At 44.8% G+C, this 14937-nt stretch overlaps 1 protein-coding gene across 4 annotated transcripts in view; it reads left to right on the forward strand.

Moving 5' to 3' along the window:
- The window catches only part of ARID3B (AT-rich interaction domain 3B), a 148390-nt gene extending 133713 nt beyond the window's left edge, over positions 1-14677 (forward strand). For 2 of the 4 annotated variants that reach the window (XM_073579531.1, XM_073579533.1), the window contains 3 exons: positions 12038-12200; positions 12299-12465; positions 14113-14677. In XM_073579531.1, the coding sequence (XP_073435632.1) occupies positions 12038-12200; positions 12299-12465; positions 14113-14262 (480 nt within the window). In that variant the 3' untranslated portion in view covers positions 14263-14677. The remainder of the gene's footprint in view (positions 1-12037; positions 12201-12298; positions 12466-14112) is intronic. The other 2 variants (XM_073579532.1, XM_073579534.1) reach the window with 1 other exon arrangement.
- The last annotated feature ends 260 nt before the right edge of the window (positions 14678-14937 follow it).

The raw sequence follows: 14937 nt of genomic DNA on the forward strand, positions 1-14937 counted from the left end.
GATAGTACTGTAATAGCTTATAGTTGTGGGTCGCCCTCCCAGGGCTGTGGGGTACTCTGTACTGGGCCGGTGTCAGGGGGATGTGTCACAGCAGCAGTGACCCGGTCCGTGGCCCTGGGCGCCCAAGTAATGGGGAATGTAGTTAATGGAATGGAATAGTTCGTGACGCCACCTGTGGTGCTCGGCAAGGGAGATGTTAAGCCAACGCTGCAGACAGCTCCGCTGGGACAGATGGTGGGGTGCAGCAGTGATGGTATAGCCCTCCACAGGCAGGGCTAATGTCCCAGGGCAGTGTAGCGGTGGTTGGCAGGGAGATGTAGCAGTGCCGTAAGGGTAGGAAGCAGACAAGACACAGCGGGGTGCAATTTCTGTACCTTTACTTGATAACTACGGTCCAGGGTCCTGATTACAGATGGTATTGGAGCAGGCTAGCCTGGAAGCAACTCAGGGATTCTCTCTCACAGACGGGCTGTGCAGTCTCCTTCCTAGCGCTTTGTGGTGTGAAGCACTCCAGTACTTAGTTACTCTGAAGTTCCTCCTGTCAGATGTTCCCCAGAACCTCACTTGCACGGCAGACAGCTGTAGCCTCTCTCGGGGACTCCTCTCTAGTCCTGGCTCTCTATCCAAGCTGCTGTTGTGCCTCAAGTCTTAGATGGGAGTAGGGCATTTACAGCCTCCTACTCCTCTGGTATCTGCTGTAGGACCTTTAGTATCCGTACAGCCATGGAGACCAGGCTCCAGTTCGTGCGCTCTCAGCTGAGGGAACTCTCCTTCCTAGCTCAACCTCCAGCTTCTTTCCACACGTCTGCACACTTCACCCTCCACAGACTATCTGACCACTCCTTCCTCTCGGCCCTCAGAGGGCACCCCTCCCCTCCATCCTGGTTCAGAGTTCCCCCTGGTGGCCTGGAGTGGAACTGTGTTGCATGTATGGATTGACTGAGAGAGAGACCCATCATTGCCTCCAAGCCTGGCATTTCCCTCCCCTGGAGGAAAGCAAAGCCACTGTGGCGGCCATACTCCTGGGGGCGCCACAGCTGCTTAGATTTGAGAACTTGCAGACTCTTTGCAAGTTGATTTTACAGCCTCTGCAGGCAGTATCCAGACATGTCTGTGTGCCTAGTCTGTAATAATTCCACTGAAGGTTTGCAACATCAATGAAATGCAAGGAATTCATGCTTTTGCTTGCCTATAAATTACATAACAGCACATATATTGTGGAGAATACTGGAAATATGAAAAAAATAAATTGCTCAAACAGAATATTTCAGGAAAATAGTACATGACAGGAAAATTTCAAGGTGATTTTCGTGATCAGCAGCTCAAATTACATAAGGTTCACCCAAACGTGTTCAGGAAACAAAATCTTCACTATTCAGTGAATTGGCCCGAATCTTTTGGATGAGAGCATCTACAGCCGTCTGACCGTATCGTTACTGATTAGGACCGCCCATTGGACTCCAAAGCCAGAATGGGCAGAGGTTTAACCCCTTGTTGATGAAGACAATTCTGACCTTAATGATTGAGAAAATATCTTAAATTTGATGACAATGTAGAAAAATTAGCAATTTTAAATGCTTATATCCTGAAACTTTATCAAGTAAAATTATAAATCCTATTTTTATATGGCCCTATTCAATGTTGAAGTGACTCTGATGGACCTGTATATTTAGGAAAACCTACAGAAGTGATACCAGTTTAAAAACTGCTCCTCTCAAATTATTCTAAATTGCTGTCAAGAATTGTGTTAACTCTTCAGGTGCTACATAGAAATTAAGGCAAATTGAAGCAAAAAAAATATAATTTTTTTTTCCCTCTAAAAGATTGATTTAACCCCAAATTTTTCATTTTCACAAGAAGTAATTTGAGGAAATAGCTCACAAAGTTTATTTTGCAATTTCTCTCGAACATGTATCATATTACATATGTAGTCAAACACTATTTGGCTGGAATAGATTTTGGCTGAATATCTGAAGATAATTGTCTCAGCCAGATTCTGAGAGCTCTAGCCACAAGGACTGTTGATAGAGAAATTTTGAAAATAAAGACAGTCACAAAATAGTCTCTTGTCAGAAAAGAATTTGTCTTACGTTTCATGAAATTTTTCAACAAAGATACTTCATCTGATGGGAAGATGGACTTCTCTGATAAACAAGCTTCAGCAAGGTCAATTATAGACAGACTCCCATTCTGCTACCTCTTAGGCTGAGTGCAGACGGACTTTTTAGCCCTGCGGATTTTTCCGCGCAGAATGGAAGAAATCCGCAGGTCAAATGACCTGCATTTTTCCTGCGGATTTCTTCCATTTTTCCTGCGGTTTTATTGCGGTTTTTGTGCGGTTTTCCACTGTGGTTTTCCCCTGCGGATTTGGTGACGGGGAGGTGGAAAACCACACAAAAGAAGTAACATGCTGCGGATTTTGTACCGCGGAAAAAACCGCAGCGTCTGCACAGCGTTTTTTTTTTTTTTCATTGATTTTAAGGCTACTGTACATCACAATGCGTATATGCAACGTTTCTGAGCGGTAAAATCCGCTGCGGATCCGCTGCAAATCTGCATCGTGTGCACACAGCCTAAAGGGTTTGGTTTTAGAGTGCTTTAAACCTGGCCCTCTCTTAGACTAAATGTTCGGTCCCAATAAAATAATAAAGCCTATACTCACCTATGGTGCCTGCGCCGTTCCTGCGGTGTTGGCACTTGCTCTCCCCGGGGCTGGAATGTGGTGTTGTGACACGTGACGCCGGCACCCAATCAGTGCTGGCGTCACTGTCTCTGCCTTTAGACAAACTGAACATGAAGAGGAAGTCAGGGATCAGCTGCAGCCCAGATGTCCACTTCATGTTCAGGTTGTCCGAAGGCGGAGACAGTGACTCCAGTGCTGATTGGGCCCCGGGCATCACGTGTCTTTCCACTGCATCACAGACCCGGGACTGCGAGTGCCGCCACCGCTGGAACAAAGCCAGCATGGGAGGTGAATATAGGCTTTAATATTTGATCAGAGATCAACATTTAGTTAATGAGGGGGTTGTCCTAGTAGTGGACAACCCCTTTAAGCCATTCTTTCTGCAGGCATTCTTTCAAAACTGGGTGGCTGGCCTGGAAAACCTTTTTTCCTGTTTAAAGTAAAAGAGACGTTATTCCTTGTTTATTGTTAGTAGCTTTTGCAGATTCAACTATACGTTTGACTTCTTTTAAGAGACTTGGTGTGCTATCACTATGGAAGAGATCCAGATCACCTGTCGCAGTATCTGAACTGGATGAAGGTTCACCCTCAGAAAAAATAGCAGAGGTAGAACTTAATTCCACCTGTGCTTGAGTATGTCCATGAGACCTTTTGCGCTTCCTAGTGACTCCCTAAAATTCTTGAAAGGTTTCGGAGAGTTGCTCTTTTAAACGACTGGCGGAAACTGGCTGTTTATGACTAAAGCAACTGTGGTGTATCTGAGGCAAGGATACTGGCAGATACATTCTGTATATGATCCTCATCTAATGTCTGCTGTCAAGATGAGCACTATTAATTTCTGGATTTTCTTGTCCTCTTCCTAGAACTGGACATCTAAAACTTAAAGAAAACTATAAGTTATAGGTCCCCTTTAAAGAGGGGATCCCCAGACCATAGAAACTAATTTAAAGGTATTGTCCACTACTAAGACAACCCCTTCTTGTCCCAAATGTTTGGCCCCGATAGAATGAAAAAACTTATACTCCCTTCAGCACTTGCTCTAACCAGGGCTACCGTGCTGTTGTTGTGTCACGTGAACTCGGTGCCCAATCAGCACTGGTGTCACTGTCCCCACCTTTTATTGAATTGAACATGGAGAGGAAGTCCGGGCTGCAGCTGATCTCTGACTTCCTCTTCATGTTCAATTCCACAGAAGGCAGAAACAGCAACGCCCTGATTGGACGCCGGGGTCACGAGTCACAAGAATAGAACAGGAGCCCTGGGGAGAGCGAGTGCTGACACCATGGGAACGGCGTCGACATGGGAGGCGAGTATAAGCTTTTTTATTTTTTGGGACCAAGCTTGAGGTATAACAAGGAGTTGTCCAAGTAGTGGAGAACTTCTTTAAGTCAGAGAGGGATCTACTGGCATGTCAGAGCATCATGAGAGCAAGGTGCTTTAAATGAATTGCTCTATATACTCCGTGCATGTGCAGAGAGGACAGGGGGATGCTGGGAACATGTTTTTGAGTTATATTTCTGGGATTCAGAAACATGTCACCGATTGCAGTACAACTGTGCAAGCCAGGAAACACTAGAGGTTGCAGTGTGCACAATACGGATTGCAGCACACTGCGTATGTGTGCCCCACGCACCAGGAACTCAAAAGTTTGCAATAATAATTGTATTGTGACAGAACAGAGCTTACCTAATGAATAAGGGGATATTCCAAAATATATGACACTCTACGTATGGCAAGGCAGAGGCAAGGTGCATGAGGATACCTGATGTGTTCAGGCAGGCTAACAAAACCAAGGGACATGAGAACACCTAATTTTGTGCAAGCAGATAGACAAAGCCGACGTACATGAGAACACCTCATGTATGCAGGCAGGTCGGGGCAGGGCCATGGGCAGTAAAGATAAGATTCAATTGAGAACTATGGAGATAACTTGTCTTCTTCACTTAACAAGAAGAAACAAAAATATAGTGTCCTGAGGTTGTCTGTCTCCTATGCTGTGTGCAGGGCACCTGGATTCATTAACCTAATTTTCTCATTTTATTTATTAACTAGCTGAAGAGCCCGGCGTTGCCCGGGCATAGTACTTAACTGTGGGTCCCGCTGTCTTCCTTAACAGCCCCGGTCTCCACCCGCTGTGCCGTTCTATCCCTCCGCAGCCGCCCTCTACATCCGTGTCCCCGTGTCCCTCCACAGCCCCGCTCTCTTCTTCCACAGCCATGCTGTCCCGCTCTCTCCCTCCACAGCCCCGGTCTCTTCGTCCACAGCCCTGCTCTCCCGCTCTCTCCCTCCACAGCCCCGGTCTCTTCGTCCACAGCCCTGCTGTCATGCTCTCTCCCTCCACAGCCCTGTTCTCTTCCTTCACAGCCCTGCTCTCCCCGTCCACAGCCCCGTTCTCTTCCTTCACAGCCCCGCTCTCCTGCTCTCTCCGTCCACAGCCCCGCTGTCTTCCTTCCTCCACATCCCCGCTCTCCATGCACCACACGCGGTGACACCGGGACCAGGAGAGAGGTGCGCAGATTGTTAGTTCGGTCAGAGTGGGTGGAGCTAGAGCGGAGCTGCAGTGCATTTGATTGGGCGGCCTGCGGGGGGCATGGCCTAGCGCTGTAGTAGGCCGCAGTAGAATGCGGGGACTAAATTTAGGCCGGGAAGCTGCAGGGGAGAGGGGGGATAGCGCAGGTGGCGATGGGGAGCGCCGACTGAGCCAGGACAGGGTTGGGAGGGTGCCGGCACTATTCGGCCCCTGTCCTGAAGACTGTCTTCCTCCACAGCCCCGCTCTCCATGCACTGTCCTGCTGTATCCGTCCTCAGCCTCGCTCTGCTGCTTCGTGATTGGTTGGTGTCCCACTCTGCTGCTTCGTGATTGGTTGGTGATATACACACACACATTCAGATTTATATATAGAGACTAGCTGAAGAGCCCGGCGCTGCCCGGGCATAGTAACTAACTATGGTTAGTTATAACAAATTATAATGAATATATATATATATATATATATATATATATATATATATATATATATATATATATATATATATACACATCATCCCGTCAGCCAGAGCCACCAGACTACTACCCCTAATATCCCACATCATCCCATCAGCCAGAGACACCAGACTACTCCCCCTAATATCCCACATCATCCCATCAGCCTGGGGTTAGAGCCAGAGTGCTGCGTGGAACGGTCCTAACGTCCATAAAGGGATCCCTTTAATAGAGGCCTGGGGTGAGAATCAGAGCGCTGAGGGATTTACCCTAACTTCCATACCGGAGATCCCTTTAAGAGAGGCCTGGGGTCTGTACCAAAGCGCAGAGTGGATTTGCCCTCACGTCCGTACCAGGGATCCCTTTAAGAGGGGCCTGGGGTCAGAATCAGAGAGCAGAGTGGATTTGCCCTCACTTCCATACTGGGAATCCCTTTTAGAGAGCCTGGGATCAGAACCAGTGCGCTGAGAGGAAGAGGATTTGCCCTGACTTCCATACCAATGAGCCTTTTAATAGAATCCTGGGGTCAGATTCAGAGCGCTGAGAGATTTGCCCTAACTTCCATACAGGAGATCCCTTTAAGAGAGGCCTGGGGTCATTACCAGAGCATTTGAAGGCAATTGCCCTGACTTCCATACCGGGGATCCTTTTAAGAGAACCTGGTGTCAGAACCAGAATGCTGAGTGGAATTGCCCTTACTTCCATACCGGGGATCCCTTTAAGAGAGGCCTGGGGTTAGAACCAAAGCGCTAGATGGATTTGCCCTGACTTCCGAACCAATGATCCCTTTAATAGAGACCTGGGGTCAGAATCAGAGCACTGAGGGATTTGCCCTAACTTTCATACCGGAGATCCCTTTAAGAGAGGCCTGGGGTCATTACCAAAGCGCTGGATGGATTTGCCCTGACTTCCATACCAATGATCCCTTTAAGAGGTAAGATGTGCCCATGGGATGGAGGATGTGTGATGGGTTTATGGGCACGGGAGGGGAGGATTAATTTCTGTTATGCTGTCTGCTCCTTTCTGGGGGGCAGACAATGGCTGTGAGCTTATGTTCCCGGGGATGCTAGATTTCTCAAACCATGTCAGTGTCTGCTGAGGTGTTTTCTGGAGTGGGAAAACTGTTGCTCATAGCAACTAATCACAACTCAGCTTCTTTTAACCCCTTTCCTACATTGGACGTACTATTCCGTCCATGTGACCTGGGACCTAAGTCCCAAGGACGGAATAGTACGTCTAATGCGATCAGCGGCGCTCACGGGGGGGAACGCAGCTGATCGCGGCCGGGTGTCAGCTGATTATCACAGCTGACACCCGGCACAATGTGTCAGGGGCGGTCACGGACCACCCCTGGCACACCGCGATCAAACATGATCGCGGTGTACCGGGGATTAAAGGAAGCATCGGCAGGGAGGGGGCTCCCTCCGTGCTTCCCTGCGACCCCCACAGCAGCACGATGTGCAGCGCCGCTGCGTTGGTCGCCTTCCCTGCAGGTCCCCGGATCCGATATGGTGACAGGGACCTTCAGGGGCCTGCAGGGAGCTGGCTTCCTCACTGCCCGCAGAGCGCAGGCATGAGGAAGCCTGCAGCAGTGCCTGTGACAGATCGTGACAGTGACAGTGATGTCCCCCATGGGACATTATAATAAAGTAAAAAAAAAATTCCCTAAAATTCATTTTTTGAAAATAAAAAAAACAAAAAAACAATAAAAGTACACATGTTTGGTATTGCCGCGTCCATAATGACCCACCCTATAAAACTGTCCCATTAGTTAACCCCTTTAGCGAACCCCTTAAAAAATAAAAATAAAAAACGAAGCAAAAAATGATTTATTATCATACCGCCGAACAAAAAGTGCAATAACGCACGATCAAAAAGACGCATATGAATATCCATTGTACCGCTGAAAACGTCATCTTGTCCCGCAAAAAACGAGCCACAGCACAGCGTCATCAGCAAAAAAATAAAAGTTATAGCTCGCAGAATAAAGCGATGCAAAAATAATTTTTTATATAGAAATTGTTTTCATTGCATAAAACCGCCACAACATAAAAAAATGACATAAATGAGGTATCGCTGTAACCATACTGACCCGAAGAATAACACCGCTTTATCAATTTTACCGCACGCAGAACGGTGTAAACGCACCTCCCAAAAGAAATTCTTGAAACACTGGTTTTTGTTCATTCTGCGTCCCAAAAATCGGAATAAAAAGCGATCAAAAAAGTCACGTGCCCGAAAATGGTACCAATAAAAACGTCAACTCGTCCCGCAAAAAATAAGACCTCACATGACTCGGTGGGTCAAAATATGGAAAAATTATAGCTCTCAAAATGTGGTGATGCATAAACTATTTTTACAATAAAAAGCGTCTTTTAGCGTGTGACCGCTGCCAACCATAAAAACCCGCTATAAATAGTAAATCAAACCCCCCGTTATCACCCCCTTAGTTAGGGAAAAATAATAAAATAATTTTTTATTTATTTATTTCCATTTTCCATTAGGGCTAGGGTCAGAGCTAGGGTTAGGGTTAGGGTTAGATTTGGAGTTAGAATTGGGAGATTTCCACTGTTTTGGCACATCAGGGACTTTCCAAACGCGACATGGCATCCTATCTCAATTCCAGCCAAAAAAGTTAAATGGCGCTGCTTCCCTTCCGAGCTCTGCCATGTGCCCAAATAGTGGTTTATCCCCATATATGGGGTATCAGCGTACTCAGGACAAATTGCACAATAACTTTTGGGGGCCTGTTACTCTTGGGAAAATAAAAATTGGGGGGTGAAAAGATCATTTTTGTGGACAAAATGATTTTTTTTAATTGTACGGCTGTACGTTATAAACTTCTGTGAAGCCGTTGGGGGTTCAAAGTGCCCACCACATATCTAGATAAGTTCCTTGGGGGGTCTAGTTTCCAAAATGGGGTCACTTGTGGGGGGTTTCCACTGTTTAGGCACATCAGGGGCTCTCCAAACGTGGCATGGCGTCCAATCTGAATTCCAGCCAATTTTGCAGTGAAAAAGTCAAACGGCGCTCCTTCCCTTCCGAGCTCTGCCATGCGCCCAAACAGCAGTTCCCCCCACATATCAGGTATCAGCATACTCAGGACAAATTGTACAATAACTTTTGCAGTCCAATTTCTCCTGTTACCCATGGTAAAATAAAAAAATTGAACCTGAAGTAATTTTTTGTGTGAAAAAAGTTAAATGTTCATTTTTTTTAAACATTCAAAAAATTCCTGTGAAGCACCTGAAGGGTTAATAAACTTCTTGAATGTGGTTTTGAGCACCTTGAGGGGTGCAGTTTTTAGAATGGTGTCACTTTTGGGTATTTTCTATCATATAGACTCCTCAGGCTATGGGCCCACGTAGCATTTTAAAACGCTCACTAAAAACCGGACTCCTTCCCAGAAATCGCTCGTTTTTTTTCCACGCGATTTTACCGCGATTATAATCGCGATTTTGCCACGATTTTCGCGTGCGATATTCAAGCACTTTCCAAGCGATTTGAAGCATCGCTTGGAAAGTGATTGACAGGTTGGTCACACTCGTCAAACATAGTGTTTGACAAGTGTGACCAGGTTTTTACTATTGAGGCCGCCTATGCGGCATCAATAGTAAAAGATAGAATGTTAAAATGCTAAAAAAAATAAAAAAATCGGGGTATATTTACCTTCCGGCGTCCCGCGCTGCATTCCCGGGCCTCAGCGTTCCCAGTAATGCCTTGCGAGACCTGTGATGACGTAGTCTCGCGTTGCTATAGCGATCTCGCGAGACCGCTAGAGTCACGCGAGACTACGTCATTACAGGGCCTTGCCGCAAGGCATTACTGGGAACGCTGAGGCCGGGAATGCAGCGCAGGACGCCGGAAGGTAAATATACCCCGATTTTTTATTCTTTTTTTTACAAGGGTATGGTACCCAGGGCCTGGAGGACAGTCTCCTCTCCTCCACACCGTGGGTACCAACCGCACATGAGACGCTTAACTTCCCGCATGGTGGGCATAGCCACATGCGGGAAGTAAGCGATTCTCATGCATTCCTATGGGTGCGGAATCGCGGCAATTCTTTGCGATTCCGCACAAAAGAATGAGCATGCTGCGATTTTTTCCGCGATGCGATTCCGCCGCGGAAAAAAGCGCAGCATTAGCACAGCATGTGCGGAATGCCATAGGAATGCATGGGGGGCGTTCTGTACACGATTTTTAACCGTTTTCGCAGTGTTTTCGCGCCGAAAATCGCGGCAAAAACGCTTAAAAATCGCTACGTGGGCACACAGCCTCAAAGTGGCTTCAAATGTGATGCGGTCCCTAAAAATAAAATGGTGTTGTAAAAATGAGAAATCGCTGGTCAACTTTTAACCCTTATAACTTCCAAACTAAAAAATTTTGGTTCCCAAATTGTGCTGATGTAAAGTAAACATGTGGGAAATGTTATCTATTAAGTTTTTTGAGTGCCATATCGCTGTTATTTAAGAGCATAAAAATTCAAAGTTGGAAAATTGCGAAATTTTCAAAATTTTCTCCAAATTTCCATTTTTTTCACAAATAAATGCAAGTTATATGAATTCAATTTTACCACTAACATGAAGTACAATATGTCACGAGAAAACAATGTCAGAATCACCGGGATCCATGGAAGCGTTCCAGAGTTATTACCTTATAAAAGGACAGTGGTCAGAATTGTAAAAATTGGCCCGGGAGTTAACGTACAAACCACCCTTTGTAGTGAAGGGGTTAAACAGCTCTGGTGAAATGAAAGATGCATCGTGATTAGTTGGTGATACACACACACATTCATTTTTATATATAGCGATGTTGTGTAACTGTCACGCTGGATGAGGGAGAAGCCAGGTGCACAACAGCAGCAAGAGGGTGGGGAGCCCAAACACTAGGAAAGGGGGGAGTGGAGACCCTTAGGCAGATCTGACAATACCCTGTCTGCCCTTATGTCCCTAAACTGTTTCCACACCTATCGCCGAGCTGGAACCTAATCCTTGACTGCCCCTAGCGACAGTCCCTTGATTGTGAGGGGATGGGGTATAACTAGTCAGCCCCCCACTACAACTAAAGACAACACAGGAAGACAAACGAGGGAATACACTTAGCTTGAGACGACACAAGAGAGTAGTAAGCATTGCTTGACGTCATACTGAGAGGGGTGGATGTGGGGCCATATTACTGTGAGGGGTCTTGTGGGGCCATCATACTGAGTGGGGGGGGGCTGAGGACTATCATACTGAGCAATGGACTGGCATTGGGGACAACCATACTGAGTGGGGAATGGCATTGGGGCTATTATACTGAGTGGATCTGGACCGTGGGGGACATCATATGGAGTAAGGAGCTTTGTGGGGATCGCACTGAGGGGAAATCATTTTGTATAAGGGGTTGGGGGACTGTGATACTGTATTGGGTGGGGAGCTGTGATTTTTCATACTGAGGAGGGTGATCATACTGAGTGGGGGCTGAGGAAGCCTCACACTGAGGGGCTGTGGGAGCAGCATATTGAGGAGCCATCATACTATATGGTGGGCTGTGGGGGCAATGATACTGTGTTGGGGTAGCATACTGAGTGATAGCTGTGGGCGGCATCATACTGACTACAGTAATAGCAATAAACCTGACATTCAGATTTTTGTACGCGTGAAATAGATTTACTGGCAATCCATGTAATAAAATGTTTCGGTCTTCTCAGACCTTCATAAGAACTGATTGCCATCTGGAGAAAAGCTTGAAGTCTGCAATAACAGCCCTGTGTCAGTATGTGTTCTATGTCACTGTAGTATGGCGCCCGCAGAAACAAACGTGATATTATATGGATTTCTAATAAATCTACCGTACTTCACGCTTACAAAAATCTGAGTGCCATATTTATTGCTATCACTGAGTTACGGGTTGGAACCCTATTTGGGCACCTTATTTGCTCACTAGGAGTGCCGTATATCCCTCCTCTTCATACTGACTGCGGGCCATCATACTGGCAGGTGTGGGGGTATTATATTATACTGTTTGTGAGTGGGAGCAGCTTCGAGATTTTCAAACTCTATAATGATTATGAATGGGGTTTCATGGGTGACAACACTAAGGGCTTGCAATATGGTGTATAATTACGGTGTATGTGCCGCAATACATGATCTTCTTCCTTTTTATAAAAGTTGGCAAACATGATGCTGCAAATCTATTGCTATGGGGCCACATGAATTTTATGTACATCTCTGCTGTAATATAACAAATACTATGAATAGTAAATGATGTGATATGTTGTATGTATGGAAAGACCACAGCCATTTCTTGATCATTTTACAACTATGAACACTGATTTGAAAGCAATGTGCTGTAAGTAGTAACTCTTTGTAACCTATGTATGTTGATAGAGTTTGAGCACTTTGGATGGGTTTTCACCCCTCGCATCCAATTTCAAGATACCAGGACAAATATTGATACTTCTGCAGCATCAAGTGTTAGCCAATCGTATCAAAGTGATGGTGCAAAAGGCCAAGAACCTGGGCAAACTAACTCGCATTCCTGGAGCCCCTGGTAAGAATTTGCTTCTCAGTTGTTTTACTAAGATGAAATGAAGAATAAAAAAAGATATTATCGTGTATTTGTATATTTTTAATGAATCTCCATTCTAGACCACTTTGTCAGCATTCGGTTGATTCAGGAAAGCCAAGTGATGGATATCAAAGAGACCCGGACAGCTTCAGGCTCCAGTCCAGTGTGGAATGCCCCTTTCCTATTTGATGCGCCTCTCGAATTTGTGCAGAGTCCATACCTACAACTAGAATTTTTAGTCATGCAGGTGAGTTATCAGGAACAGATAATGTTGTGCTTTATTTATTCATTTTTCTATTTAAATAAAAGCATAACTTCTCCATACTTTACTTTCCACTTTGTGTTTAGGAATGGATAGTAGCATATTATTATTATCATTGCTATTTTTTTAAATGGTCAATTTCATTTCAATAACTTATCTTCCTTTGATGCAGCTAGTATACGAAATAGAAAAATTGTAAATCACTTTATGTACAGATAATTTAGTCTTACTTGTGTGCCCTAATGTGCAAGGCACGGAGTCTCCCTCCGGTGTAACTTTCTGGCCACTGCCTGTTGTTAGGTCTAATCCATCAGAATTGGCAAAATGTATAGAGATGCCAAAACATGAAAGAATGCACTCATATGCAACCAGTCCCCATCTACTTTTTCTGCTCTGTGAGTTAACATTGTACATGGCTTATTGGTACAAATCCAATAATTTTGGGATCTAATATTATTTAAGGTTTTTGTGAGAAGCATTTTTCCACTAAATTTTTAAACAAACTCATGAACCAGAAGGGTATTATAGAATAAAAATAATCTATACCCACCTTTCAGAGGAGCACCACTCCTTTGTCACAGCTGTGTCCCCCCACCAAAGTGCCATCATCAACATCAAAGGGGAGGGTGAAGAGGGGCATCACATGACAGCTGTAGCCTTCTCATTTCATTTAAGTCAAAATTCTTGATTCGGATGGAGTTTAGAAAGCTGCAGCTTCTCAGCGCCAATTCTAGACTGGACGTAATGAGAAGACTGAAACTGTGTCCACTGTGGGCACTGATCAGTGAGGGATCGGTGACTTGTCAGCAGTCTGCATTATTAATACCTAATCAGAGCACCACATGGAGACCCCCCACAGGCCTCCCCGGAGCACGAGCATATCATTAACTCAAAACTGAAAATAAAGATTAAACAACAATTACAAGACGGATTTTATCATCCAAGTTATCATTTTAATGAGTATAACGGCGCCAACCTGACACTGTGTGTAGGTTGCTGTGCACAATCCTGCTGACAGGTTACCTTTAAAGAAGCACTCCCATCAAAGTTTTTCTCCACTTAATATATTGCAGTCATCATATTATATAGCACTGAGTACTTAAAATTGCTCACTCTGCCTTTCTACCCAGCTAATTCTTCTCTTTTCCATTAGGTCTTATGAGATCATGTTATTAAAAACTGACTTGCTGAATCCTTCTACGCACTATGTAGAAGCACGACTTATTAGTCACTGCAAAAGTCCCTTGAAGAGGGAGGAGGGAGCAGTTGGGTCAGGAGTTGTAGAGAGGAATGATTTTTCAGGGAAAAAAGACTTCCAGTTTTTACATAGAGCAGAGAAAAGTGAAGAATTTACTAGGTAGAAAGGCAAAATAAGCAATTGTAAGTACACAATGCTATATAATATGATGTTTGCAATATATTAAAAGGATACAAACTTTGATGGGAGTGGTTTATTAAGTGGCATTTTCTAGATTTAATTTTTTTAATGATTGTTTAGGAAAAAAAAAAGCTATGGTGAATGTAAAACTGTTGACAATAAACATGAAAAAGTTTTCTATGATTTTAGCCTAGATATACTGGCCTGTATAGATATTTTTACCTAGAATAGTGATTTCTGTGCTTACTTTCCAGGGCAGAATTTGTAATCGTGCTCGTATTCTTGGGCGTGTGGTAATTGGTGCTAGAACCTCAGAAGATGGCATCTTTCACTGGCAGGAGATGTGTAACAAAGCACCGGTGGAGTGTTCCCATTGGCACACACTACAGACAGATGTGTTTTAACATGTTTTATGGCCGCACTGTGACATCTGGAATCAACTAGCAGTTCGATTATGTGCAGCTTTGTGAAGAAAGTGAATTATATAAAAGTTTCAGTGTATAAAACCACAAAAATCATGCTTTTATATATCACGGCATGTTCCACCAAGAGGTTTTTATTAACCCCTTCAACAGAAGGTTGCGTGCTTTTGTCCACCACACCTTCCTAAAAAATTGCAATAAAAAGTGATCAAAATGTTGTATCTACCCAAAAAGTAGAAATAAAAGTCAGCTCAACAAGCCCTGAGTTTATAAGAATGGAAAAAGGTAGAATTCCAGAATGTTCATTTTAAAGCACCACTCCACTGTTTGTTTTTATGACGATGCTGGAGTGGTGCTACTCAATTAAGCTCCCTGTCCCGATCTTATAGTAAGCAGCCATCATCTTCATCTGTTCTCAACACCGCTCCTGTCGGTATTCAGCCGTTTGTGCCCTGTGATTGCTCCAGCGTTTGCTGGGCAAGGTGGAAATCAATTCTCAAGTAAGTCTGAGTGCCAGAACAAGGCTCTCATAGATTAACATTGAGAGCTTGTGACCGTTACCTCTGACTTCCGGTCAGTCAGAATTTGCAGTCACAACATGGCGCCGCAGGACTGGAGTGGTGCTGGGAACAGCTAAAGATGGCAGCTGGTAAGTAG

The sequence above is a fragment of the Dendrobates tinctorius genome, unplaced genomic scaffold (assembly GCF_039654945.1).
Source record: "Dendrobates tinctorius isolate UK_male_01 unplaced genomic scaffold, ASM3965494v1 ptg000062l, whole genome shotgun sequence".
In the NCBI taxonomy this organism is placed as follows: Eukaryota; Metazoa; Chordata; class Amphibia; order Anura; family Dendrobatidae; genus Dendrobates; species Dendrobates tinctorius.